General features: G+C 37.3%; 3 protein-coding genes across 3 annotated transcripts in view; 2 read left to right on the top strand and 1 right to left on the bottom strand.

Annotated features, from left to right (window-relative positions):
• LOC309714070 (uncharacterized protein) overlaps positions 1-12,954 on the bottom strand; it is a 277,839-nt gene that overhangs the window by 1,870 nt on the left and 263,015 nt on the right. The window lies entirely within an intron of this gene.
• LOC309713724 (uncharacterized protein) lies at positions 3,426-4,893 on the top strand. The gene is made up of 4 exons (XM_082545529.1): positions 3,426-3,578; positions 3,675-3,780; positions 4,020-4,094; positions 4,217-4,893. Exons 1-4 carry the CDS (start codon positions 3,506-3,508, stop codon positions 4,389-4,391), a joined length of 429 nt encoding a protein of 142 aa, XP_082401655.1. The 5' UTR covers positions 3,426-3,505; the 3' UTR covers positions 4,392-4,893.
• LOC309713714 (uncharacterized protein) lies at positions 6,921-8,457 on the top strand. Its single transcript, XM_082545522.1, has 4 exons — positions 6,921-7,066; positions 7,162-7,267; positions 7,555-7,629; positions 7,752-8,457. The coding sequence occupies exons 1-4, from the start codon at positions 6,994-6,996 to the stop codon at positions 7,924-7,926; spliced, it is 429 nt and encodes a 142-aa protein (XP_082401648.1). The 5' UTR covers positions 6,921-6,993; the 3' UTR covers positions 7,927-8,457.

The following is a 12,954-nucleotide window of genomic DNA, read 5'->3' as shown; positions in this document are numbered from 1 at the left end:
TTTTGACATTGTGACAGTGCATCATGAGACCACAGCACACTTGTGACTGCATACTTTAGCATGCCCTGCCCAGAATGATTGCCAAAGATTATGTGTCACGAATGCCTCAGAGGTAATTTCACAAAATGAGATTAGCTAAAAAATTTTTTTAAAGTTTTGATCCATAAGTTGTTGTTTTTTTTTAAACAGATTCCTTTTTACTTTTACAGTCCAGTTTAGATGAAATTTAATTATTGATCCAGAGTCTTTGTTCTTTATCAAATCCTCAATAAATCCTCAGTCAGTAAAATGAATCTTGCCATAAGAATATATTTGAGGAGTCTGGAAAACCCATGACCACATCGAGGACTGAAACTGTGCAATGAAAGTTTTTCTAATTTAACCGTCTCTAAATTCCCCTGAGATCAGAATTTAAAAATAAGAGAAAGAATAAGGAAAAAGCAGGAAGAAGGAAGAGAGTGATCGCTTCTCCTTTCAGGCCTTTAATATACTTTAATATTCAACATAAGAGAAAGAGAACGTAAGAGGAAGATCTGTAACCACACAAATGTTAAATGGACTGATTCTTATATAGCGCATTTCTACTCTCCCGGAGCACTCAAAGCACTTTATACAACATGCCACATTCACACAAGTACTATTTCTATGCTTTTAAGTGTTTTCTAACTAACATTCACTCACATTATAACTCCGATGGATGCAACTTGTGGTTAGGATCTTGCCCATGGACATTTGGCATGCAGACTGGAGCAGACAGGGATGACCTGCTCTACCTCCTGAGCTACAGCCAGCTGTCTGCTTCTGAGGTGTTGGTAGCTAATCTCAACTTTACATCACTCAAATCATTGTTCTAGTCCAATCAGCTTTCTCTCAGCCTTCTTAAGGCCTCCACTCTGCGTACTTTGCTGAGCATCTGTCATTCTCCCTTGCAGATACTTTCATGCAACCCACCTCCTCCTGATCACCGTCTCTCCCTCATCACTCATCATTCAAGCCTCCATCTTCATCTCCACCATCAGTGTTTAGATTCAGGGGCATCCGCCCCAATCCCTATCACAGCTGGGAATCCATTCTGCTGCGATGGATCATTGAAGTCTAACCGCCAAATATTTCAAACTGAATTCAGTTTTTTCAAATGTAATAAATCATGTTCAATTCCTTCTAATGATCTCCCCTTATTGAAATGTTGTCAGTTCACTGAGCTCTCCAGAAACAACTGGAAAAGGAAGACCAACAGTGACAATTTAATCTCATATTTGTCAAGCTTTAAGAATACGGTAAAGTCTGGAAATCTGTTTGCGCTTGTCGCTGTTGTCCTGGTAGCTGTGAATGTGTATGGGTCAGACGGTAAATTTAAATTTCATATAAACTCTGTTTGATGGTTCAGATAGTTGTGTTTTATTTAAAAAATGCATTTAATTAAAATATAATTTAAGCTTAAACAGGAAAGCTGACTACTTGCAGTACAAACGTCACCGTTAAGTAGCCAAGGGCAACGTATCCATGTGTCAATGCAGTCATGTAAGTAATACGCTGTATTGTGTCGAATTTTTACGGTAAAAAATGAATTTAATCCATGTTGCAATCAGGCTGTAACATGACAAACTCTGAAGCAAGAGAAGCGCTGTGAATACTTCTGGATGCAATATGAATGTGTGCTGCACTAACGACACAGAGTCAGCGCGTCCAGTTGAGTTCCTCAGATTAGCGGAAGTGAAGTGCAGCAGACAGCTACAGATAAAAAGAAAGAAAAAACTCTGGTTTACAGTTGTTCTGAAGGAGGAAATTAGCTATAAAGGCCAAAAGTATTTCACTGATGAAATGTGTTTATCTTTGGTAAACATGCTTAAAGCTTGACTTTACTACAGCAGAAGTACGTCTGAGCACAGATTCACTTTTTGGCTTTTCAAGAAACTGACAGTCCCAGAAGCTGCTGTTTGGTAAACCTGCTTATTTAGGTTGTTGTGGTTGATGAAATACACATTTATGGCAAATTAGAGTTTGGTGTAACCACAGGGTGCAAATGTGAGTTGCATGTCTATCTGCGTTAGCCCAGCTTCAGGCTAACGTCCTGTCCCTGTCCATCATGAATCCGGATGGATTAGTGGTTATTTTTGTCTCTTGTCTTCTCTTTTTCCTACTTTTGTCTGAAGTTGGACTTCCTTTGGTGTGATTAAGATAAATGGCTTGTCTGTTGCTTCTTGTGTCTCATCTTTTCTGGATGTTTTGGAGATTATGTATCGGAATTTCAGGAGCATGACCACGCCTCCAAACATGCTCTTTCCTGTTGTCATCTATATAGGTTCCCCCAGTTCTGCAACCTGTTCATTCTTGTTTACGTGCCCCACCCTCCCTCCCTACTTGTTTTACATGGGGATCGGGCAGCCCAGGAGCTGTCGCCAGTCCCCTTTGAGGCCTTCCCCAAACTGCAGCATGTCAAAGCATTCACTCTTACCTACCAAAACGCCGTGAAAACCTAAACTGAGGACGTGGGCCCAGCTAGTGAATGTTCATTTGCCTTTTTATAAAAAAAACTGTTGGAAAAAAATGACCCTTAGTGGTATTACACCAAATACTGATGTGAGTTCTTGATATTTATTGTACTTTACATGTAGTTTGCTATTTTCTACAAATGTATTAATCTCATTAGTTTTAAAAACATCCTCACTTTACTTTCAGTGCTCAGTATTTTACATAGATCTAGAAAAACGTGTCTTTCCATTTAACTGGATGAGTTGGACATTCTTCAATTTCACTTCCTGTTATTTGCAAACTTTTCAGACCTAGGAAGACGTTCTTCTGTTTCCCCCAGACGTGGCGTTGCACAGTTTCTTGCACATGGGTGGGAGGTCAGAGGTCGATGTTGTGACATGCCCATGCGTCAAAGTACCCGAGCACACTTGTGACTGCACACTTTAATGTGCCCTGCCTACAATGATGACCAAAGGTTTTGTATCATGAATGCCACAGAGGTGACTTTCAAAAAATAAGAATCACTTAATGTTTTTTTAAAAAAAAAGCTTTTAATCATGAATTTATATAACTGAGAATTTTTGCACTTAAAGAATGATTTGTTTGAATTACGTTAGACAACAGATTCAGTCTTTCCTCTTTATTAGTTCTTCGAATAAATCAAGTCATCAAAAAAAAAAACTTGCTATAAGCATGATTTGAGGACTCCCGACACCCACAATATGATCGTTGGGGAAAAGCCATGACCAAATTTAGGATTGACATTGTGCAATGAAAGTGGTTTCGGATGTAAGTGTCTTGGAATTCCCCTGAAATCAGCATTAAACTTATTCATTCATGAAAAAAGGAGCATGGATAGGAAAAGAGAAGGAAGAAAAAAACCCAGAGGGATCACTTCTGCTTTTAGCGCCTTTAAGTATCCAACATCTCAAGACATTTGTCAGTACATCCAGCTCTCCGGAGACGAAGGGAGAAGAAAGACCAACAGATAATCATTTACTGTTTAATCTCGTATTTATCAAGCTTTTTAAAAATGGTGAAGTCTGGAAGTCCGTTTGCGCTGGTCGCCGTTGTCCTGCTGGCTGTGGCTGTGTCTGGATCAGATGGTAAGCTAACCTTTAGAAAAACTCTGTTTATAATCTTTCAGGCTTTGTTTTGTATAAAAATACATTTCAATTAAAACTTAATCCTTGCTTCAACAGAAAAACTGGCCACTTGCTGCAAAACTGTCACCAATAAGGAGATTACAGAGCCGATCTTGGGATATTTGGTCCAGAGAGCAAGGCGTCCGTGTGTCAACGCAGTCATGTAAGCAGCACTTTAAACACCTTAAAGCAACAATTAGACTCCTTAAAGATTGTTAAAGATAAATAAATAGCAACCTTTTCAGCTTGATGCACTTTATATAGTCTGAAGACCCATTTTAGTAGTTTTTCCAATAATTTTCTTAATTGCTTTTAATCAATCAAATTCAATACTATTAAACAAACTTAAAGATAATGTATTTGTTGAAGTATAAATACTTAATTTGCTTGTCATTTCTGCAGCTTTCAGACACAGTCTGGTCTTTTCTGCATCAATGGGAGAGCTCCTTGGGTTCTTGCCAAGATTGTTGCATTCGAGTAAGTTTAACATCACCATTCATTCACTCACATGCTCACTTGGACTTCTCGCCACTAATGGAATCAGTCCTTCAGTTACAAACCTGAAGTCTCATGTTTTTCTTTTTTTGTTTTTCCCTCAGGAAAGCTAAAGCCCAGTCCACTACACCGTCTGTGGCCACTACATCTCCAGTCTCCCTTCTCTCCATCATAACATCAACCGCCTCTCCTTCATCATCTTCCACGGCTTTACCTTCCTCCTCAGCAACCTCTGAGATGTCAGCCGGTGAGACCTTTTCAGAAAGCAGGAATGATTAGGACGCCATCTGATGAAGAAAGAACAAAGTCAAAAATTAGTAATAATTACTGATAATTTATTGTTAAATTATTTGGCTGAATATGTATTTTAATCCATTCATTAAAAGTAATTTTTTTAGTCTAATTTAATTTATCTGTGCTTCTACAGTACAGGAGAAACATTTTATAGGAAAGTGAATTCGTCAGTGTTTACATGTTACTGTGTGGAAAGGTTTTACATTTTTATTGCCACATGCCGGCATGTCTTGTTGAAAAATAGAGATATTTATTTACTTGAAATATTGTAACTTAAAACTGAGTTGTGCAACCACTATGGTTAGAATTTTGATGTTGCATTAAGTATTCATCCATTTTTATGATCTATACGTAGACCAAACAAATGCATTTTGGTGAAATTAATTTGTGTAATATTTCAGAGAAAGTGTCATGAGATATTTATTTAATGGAATAATTTTGTTGTGAAGATTGCGACGGACAGAAATAAACACTGAATTAATGATGATCCTGCATCCATCTCTTTATTTCCTTTTTAGCAGAACCGTTCTTTATCTGTTCAGACCACATTCAGTGGCTCATGCAGTTGTGCAGCTGCAGCTTCATATGACTGTAGCTGTTTTCACATATTTCAAACACTGTGAGAGTATCAGAACTGTCTGAAACTATTCTGGGTAATTTGAACACAACGGGAGACAAATAATCACATTTTTTTTATCTCAGCACACATGCATTCACTTTTTATTCCCCTATTGTCCTCTGTAAAGATGGCTCAGCTCAGAGTGTAGTGAGGTAACAGTGTTGTCTGTCATCAGTCCTCCTTCATGTCTTTTGTTTTCGGGTAGTATCCTGTCTAATTGTATGGTGGTGTAATTAATAACACCTGGATCTCAGCAGTCCCCCTGAACCTATGACACATACAGATGCATTAAACAGCTGCAAACACATGCTAATTAGCACTAAATAAAAATGTGTATAAGCAAAGTCAACACGCCCAGCCTAGTTACTCAGATCAGTGGAAGGGAAGTGTAACAGACAGCTACCGACGAAAAAACGAGAGTCTGGTTTACAGCTGGTCTGAAGGAAGAAATTAGTTGTAAAGCCACAAACCATTCCATTAATCAGATGTGTTTATATTTTGTAAACCTGTTTAAAGCCTGAATCTGCTACAGCAGAAATCAGCATTTTAACACACGACTCGCTTTTTGGCTATTCAAGAAACTGACAATCCCAGAAGATCCTGCTTGATTTACATGCTTATTATTTTAGGGTAAATCTGAGGATATTGTTGATAAAATACAAATTTGTAGGAAATTATCGAGTTTAAATAACAATTTATTTGTGTTCCCCTGTCTTTGCCCACCTTGGTGTGGGTTTGTTGTCTTTTTCATATTTATCTTTAAGTTACTTCCTTTTTCATCTTAAAAGTTATTTTTGTCTTTTTTTTTCTTGGTTCTCTTTGTGAAGATCTGTTCTGCTGCTTACTTTCCCAATATCTGTGGTTCTTTCCCATCTGTACCTAATGAATATTTGTGTGTGTGTGAGGATGTGTGTTTATAGTCCTGTCACCTCTTAGTTGCCCACTGTACCAGCTTTATTGGATTCTTCAGTTGTTTTACTGCTTTATTCGTTTTCTTTGGATTTATTATGAGTTAAATATCATTTCACGTTTTGTTGTGTAACATGCTGATATCCTAACACAGCTGGTAAGAACGACCAATCTCTTTGATGAAGAACTACATACTGTTCAGTGAAACTAATTCTCTGTGAATCTAGTAGTATTTACTTCATTATATCTTTGCAGCAGCCAATGATATCTTAATGGCCATTTGGATATTTAGATCCTTATTTTTATTTTTTTAAAGAATGTCCTGCTGACAGAGGAAAGTAAATAGGAAAAGGTGGTGGTAGAATGAGGAAGTACAGAACAGGATTCAAAGAAAGAGGCTGCCAAAGAAAAAGATGGGATAGATAGTAAGATGGACTATTGGAAGGCTAGGTGTACAGAAAAGAGAGCAGTGGAAAGGAAGGAGTGGAATTGGAAAGTGGAAGTTTGAGGAACTGATCAATGAAGAAAATGAGAAAGTGGAGGACAGCTGGAGTAAAGAGAGTGGAGTGCACAGGATTAGTAAGAAACAAGTGAGAGCAAGTCTAAAGTGGATGAAGAAGCAAAGCATACGGACTGTTCCTTTAATTAAAATGAAATGTCTTCTGCTGTCTGTATCTCATGTTTTCTGGATGTCTGTTCATTTAAATTGTAGCTCCTGCAGGACTCCTAACAGCCACAGTCTGATACTTAGAAAACCCCATTGACCAAATTTCCGTCTGAAAGTGTGATGAAAGTGCTTTCGGATGTAAGTTCGTCAGAATTCCTCTTAAATCAGCATTAAACTCATTCACGTGAATGAAAAGAAAAGAGAAGAAAATCAGAAAAAAAGAAGGATGATGACTAACCCGGAAGGATCACTTCTGCTTTCGGTGCCTTTAAGTATCCAACTTCTTAAGACGTTTGTCAGTACATCGATCCCTCCGGAGACAAAGGGAGAAGAAGAACCAACAGATAATCATTTACTGACTATTTAACTTCATATTTATTAAGCTTTTCAAAATGGTGAAGTCTGGAAGTCTGTTTGCGCTGGTCGCCGTTGTCCTGCTGGCTGTGGCTGTGTCCGGGTCAGGTGGTAAGTTTAAATTTCAGATAAACTCTGATAAAGTTCCTTGAATTTTATTTTATATAAAAATGCATTTAAGTAAAATGAAATTCCTGCTTCAACAGTAAAGCTGGCCTCCTGCTGCACATCTGTAGCCAATAAGAAGATCGCAGAGCCGATCTTGGGATACTTGGTCCAGAAAGCAAACGCTCCTTGTGTCAACGCAGTCATGTAAGTAATATTTTGACTCCTTAAAGCAATGACTACAGTACAAAAAGACAGTTAACATTTAATAGACCTTTGCTATTCCAGTTTAACATACTTTGACTTAGTTCAAAATTTAATGGTATTTCATTTAATTTTCTAAAATGTGTGGTTTTAAATTAAGCTTGTTGTTCAAAACTTTAAAAGAATTAAAGCAAAAACCAACATACTCGCTTGTTAATAATGAGTTAGTTGTATATGAAAAATTTATGTTTTTGAAGTACAAATACTTAATTTGCTTGTCATTTCTGCAGCTTTCAGACACAGTCTGGTCTTTTCTGCATCAATGGGAGAGCTCCTTGGGTTCTTGCCACGATTGTTGCATTCGAGTAAGTTTAACATCACCATTCATTCACTCACATGCTCACTTGGACTTCTCGCCACTAATGGAATCAGTCCTTCAGTTACAAACCTGAAGTCTCATGTTTTTCTTTTTTTGTTTTTCCCTCAGGAAAGCTAAAGCCCAGTCCACTACACCGTCTGTGGCCACTACATCTCCAGTCTCCCTTCTCTCCATCATAACATCAACCGCCTCTCCTTCATCATCTTCCATGGCTCTCCCTTCCTCCTCAGCGACCTCTGAGATGTCAGCTGGCGAGACCTTTTCAGAAAGCAAGAACGAGTAGGACGCCATCTGATGTAAACACCTCTGCAAACCCCGGGATATTAGTAAAACAAACAAAAATAAACCCAGAAAAGGCCTTTTAAATAAATGTTAAAATTACTGGTACATTGTTAATAATGTATTGTTAAATTATTTGGCTGTATATGTAGTTTTTTTCAGTTTGTTAGAAGTGAAATTATTTCACAGAACAACTGAATTAATCTGTGCTGATGCAGAAGAGGAAAAAAATATCAGAAAGTGTATTTATAAGTATTTATATGTTACTTTATTCAACATCTAGAAGAGTTTTATGCTTTTATTATTACTATATGCAGGCGTGTCTTGATGATAAATAAAGATATTTATTTATTTGAAATACTGTCATGACTTAAAGGTTAAATTGAGCAACCATGATGGTTACAAGTTTGAGTTTGCATTCAGTATTGCATTCTGATATAATCCATATATTCCTTTTTCCAGTATTCTGAGAAAGTGTCATGAGATATTTATTTATTTGAAATCTTCATTAAATTGTGATCGACTGAAATAAACACTAAATTAATGGTGATCTTGCATCCACCTTTTTATTTCCATGTGTGAGCTTCTGACATTATTTTATGTAAAATAAGCAAAAAGGTACAGACTAGACCTGCACGCCTGTCTTTTTCCCTTCAGGCCACCTTCACTGGCTCATGCAGTTTTGCATTAACCTTAAAAGGGGAATCAGGACAAACAGAGAGTTCCTGCAGGTGCATGTACACAGACTGGGCAAAAGCCACTACTAATCATGAGAGTGTGGCACCAGAAAACACAATTACTTAAATATAATTAGATTTTACTTATATAAAGCCAGTAAACAACAACATCAGTCACCTGATTTATATCGTAAGTTAAAGACCCTGCAGTTATACAGAGAAATTACCAACAATCACATGATTCCCTTTAACAAAACACTTGGCAACAGTGGGAAGGGAAAACTCCTTTTAACCGGAAGAAACCTTCTACAGAACCAGGCTCAGGGAAGGGCAGCCATCCACCATGGCCGTTTGGAGGTGAGGTGAGGGGAGGAAGACAAGACTAAAGACACTCTGTGGAGAAATATTTTAAACACAAAGAGAGCAAAAAGAGGCGAGTGAATTAGGGGAATTCCCCAGTAGAATGGCGTTATTGCAGCATAACAAAGAGAGGGTTCAAGGTCAGCTGAGCGAACCTAACTATATGTTTTCTCAAAAAGGAAAGTTTGAAGCCTAATCTTAAAAGTAGAGATAGTGTCTATCTCCTGAATCCAAACTGGAAGCTGGTTCCACAGAAGAGGGGCCTGAAAACTGAAGGCTCTGCCTCCCATTCTACTTTTAAATACTCTAGGAACAACAAGTAGGCCTGCAGTGTGAGAGCGAAGTGCTCTAATAGGGTGCTAAGTTGCTATGAGGTCTTTAAAATATGATGGGGGCCTGCCTGATTATTCAACAACCAGTATGTGATGAACAGGATATTAAATTAAATTAGTGAGTACTAATGGTGCAGCATTTTGGATTAATTAAAGGCTTTTCAGGGAGTTTTTAGGACTTCCTGATAATAATGAATTACAGTAGTCAAGTCAAGAAGTAATAAATGCATGAACTAGCTTTTCAGCGTCACTCTGAGACAGGATTTTTCTAATTTTGGAGATGTTGCACAAATGGAAGAAAGCAGTCCTACATATTTGTTTAATTTGTGCATTGAAGGACATGTCTTGGTCAAAAATGACTCCAAGGGTCCTCACAATGTTACTGGAGGCCGAGGTAATGCCATCCAGAGTCAGAATCTGGTTAGATACCAAGCTCAGTTTTATCTGAATTAAAAAGTAGGAAATTGCAGGTCATCCACATTTTTATGCCTTTAACACATTCCTGCAGTTTAACTAATTGCTGTGTGTCATGTGGCTTCACGGATGGAAAAAATTGGGCATGATCTGCATAGCAGACTATTGCCTAGGGAAGGCATATACAATGTAAATAGATGTAGTCCATGGAACACTGTGCAACGCCATAATTAACCTTAATATGTGCAGAATACTCCCCATTTACATGAATAAATTTGGGTCTGTTAGATAGATATTGTCATATCTATCTAATAGAAACAGTCCATGTTTGAAAGAAAACCTCAATCTGGATTTGGCTGCATCATGCAGCAGGAAGTCTGAATGATGCCCACTTTCTTACTGTGAATTCTGCTGACCGCTACCTGCTCTGTTCTCTGGTGGACTCAGCTGGATATTAACTAGGCTTTGTACCAGGGAGCTGGCAGGGCAAAGACGGCTCAGTGTATCTTCTGACTGATTTATGTGTTGAGAAATTCAGGGTTGCAGCTAATTTCTGGAGACTCTAAATGTGTATAGAGAAATATTTTGGCTATTGGTTTGTGTGCCTGATTTTTAACTAAACGAACATAGCAATGCTGTTTTTGGAATGACTGTTTGGTTTTATTTGGAGAAGTGTATTGAAGTTGAGGGATTATTATTGATATTGTTTTAAATATATCCTCCTTACAGAGGAAAGAAGACAAGGGGACTTGGTAGTTGAATTCAAAGGAAGAGGCTACCAAAGAAAAAGTGGGATAGTCAGACAGATGGATCTTGGGAGGCTCCATATACAGCAGAGAAAGTGGAGGAAATCATGGATTAATGATAGGAATAGAAAAGTGCTAACACGTGAAGATGTGTGGATTACCTTTTGCTTTCCGTATGTCATGGTGTTCTGTTCATTTGGCTTTTTTGGCAAAAATGAAACAACAACAGAACTCCAGACTTGATATTTTTCCTGTGAACTACTGCCACCTAAATTTTCCAGCCACCTGCGTCTGAGTCTACTTGAAAAAAAGTGCCACTTTAAAACAGTGTCAAACCAGATATTCAGCTGAGTTTTTGATCTTTATTGTACTTTACAGTAAGTTCATTGTTTTCTACAGATTTACCGATGTCATTATTTTTTTTACTTTCAGGGCACAGTATTTTACATAAATCTACAGGGATTGTGGAGTGTGCTCCTGCTTTAACTCAGTGAATAGGACACACTTTAGTTTCACCATTGCTTTCACTTACTTCCTCTAATTAATAAAAAAAAAACTTTCTTCTGTTTCCCCTGAACCCTGGAGCTTTCTTGCACATGGGTGGAGCTGGTGAGACATGACCGTACGTCACAGCACTGGAACATACTTATGACTGCATACTTAACGTGCCCTGCCCAGAAATATTGCAAAAGATTTTGTGTCATGAATGCCACAGAGGTGACCTTCATCAAATGACAATGGTTAAGTGAAAAGTCTTTAAAAAAAAGCATCATAAGTTATTAACTTATAGTAACTGAGAGAATTTTTGTGTTTTAGTTTACAATAAATAACTGATCTACAGTCTTATTTCTTTATATATTCTTCATTAAATTCATTTACTTTATGTAGTCTATTAATAAAATAAGTCGTGTCATTAGTGTGACTCACAGCGTCTGTGGAACTCCTAACACCCCCCATCAGATACTCAAACTATTGCCAAATTTCTGGCTTGAAATGTCTTGGAATTCTTTTTTAGAGTCAAAGAAAGTCAATCACATGAAGAATGAGTAAGATGACTAATTAAAAGATTGCCTCTGCTTTAAGGCCTTTAAGTAGCCAGCATTTCAAGGTGTTTGTCAGTTCACCAGGATCTTCAGAGACAAAAGGGAGAGGAAAGACCAACAGATAATCCTTTCTTGACTATTTAATCTAATAACTTTCAAGCTGTTTGAAAATGGTAAAATCTGTAAGTCTGTTTGCGCTGGTCGCTGTTGTCCTGGTGGCTGTGTCTGGATCAGATGGTAAGTTTGAATTTCAGATAGACTCTGTTTAATATCTTTCAAATGAATTTATTTTACATAAAAATGCCTTTATAAAAACTTTCAGCAGTTTCAAAGGTGTTTGAATGCTGTAAAACAGTCACCAGTAAGAAGATAATAGAACCAATCTTGGAATACAGAGTCCAGAGAAAAAACCCTCCATGTGTCAATGCAGTTATGTAAGTAATATTTCAACAACTTCAAGCAATGGCTAGCGTCCTGAAAGACTAATTAACAAATGGCTGGATCTTTTTTTTTGTTAAAGAATCCCTCCTAATTTAAATGAATCAATCGAGGCCTTAGTTTTTCAATTTAAAGAACTGGGTACATAGAGCTAGTACAAAGTTATAGATTGAAAGACCCATGTTAATGTTATTTCTTGATTAATTAAAAGATGTGTAGTTTTTAATTGAGCACATTATTATATATTGCTAAATCGCAACAGTAGTTCCCTCAAGTCACTTTTCAATACATTTAAAGCAACACACTCGACTGAACAATGAGCCGAGTGAATTTAATAAAATGTATTAAGTACAAATATTTAATGTGTTTGTCATTTCTGCAGCTTTCAGACACAGTCTGGCCTTTACTGCATTAATGGGAGAGCTCACTGGGTTCAGGCCAAGATTGTAGAACTTGAGTGAGTTTAACATCACCATTAATTCACTCACATGCTCACTTGGACTTTTCTTCACTCATGTATTCAATCCTTCAGTTACTAATCTGTTGTCTTATAAATGTTTTTGCTTTTTTTTTTCAGAAGAGCAAAATCTAAATCTCGAGTCTAGCTCTTCTCGACAATCACATGCACCACCTTTCCTCCATCAGCCTCCACTGGTTTACCGTCCTCTTCATCTACCTCTGAGATGAGCACTTGTGAGACATCTGAAAATACCTCTGAACAATGTTTGTTCAAATCTTAATCTGATACAAACTAATATATTGGTGTATAATAATATACACTTGATGGACATAGTTATGTTAATTTACTATGTTGAATATCTAATGTCTTTCAATTCATTTATTGGTGGGACCATTAGTTGAATTGACTTGATCCACCGGAATAAATATTTATTACTGAGCATATTCATTCCCTCAGTATTGAGTGTACAACATTTTGTTTGCTAATACAGTCCACTAGTTTATTTAATTGTCTTTAGAAGAAATGTATTTATTGGCAACCCTGTCACAACTTTGAATCTAAA

Source organism: Aulonocara stuartgranti (assembly GCF_965226115.1).
Source record: "Aulonocara stuartgranti genome assembly, chromosome: 9".
Lineage (NCBI taxonomy): Eukaryota > Metazoa > Chordata > Actinopteri > Cichliformes > Cichlidae > Aulonocara > Aulonocara stuartgranti.
This window is presented reverse-complemented; position numbering and strand designations above follow the sequence as displayed.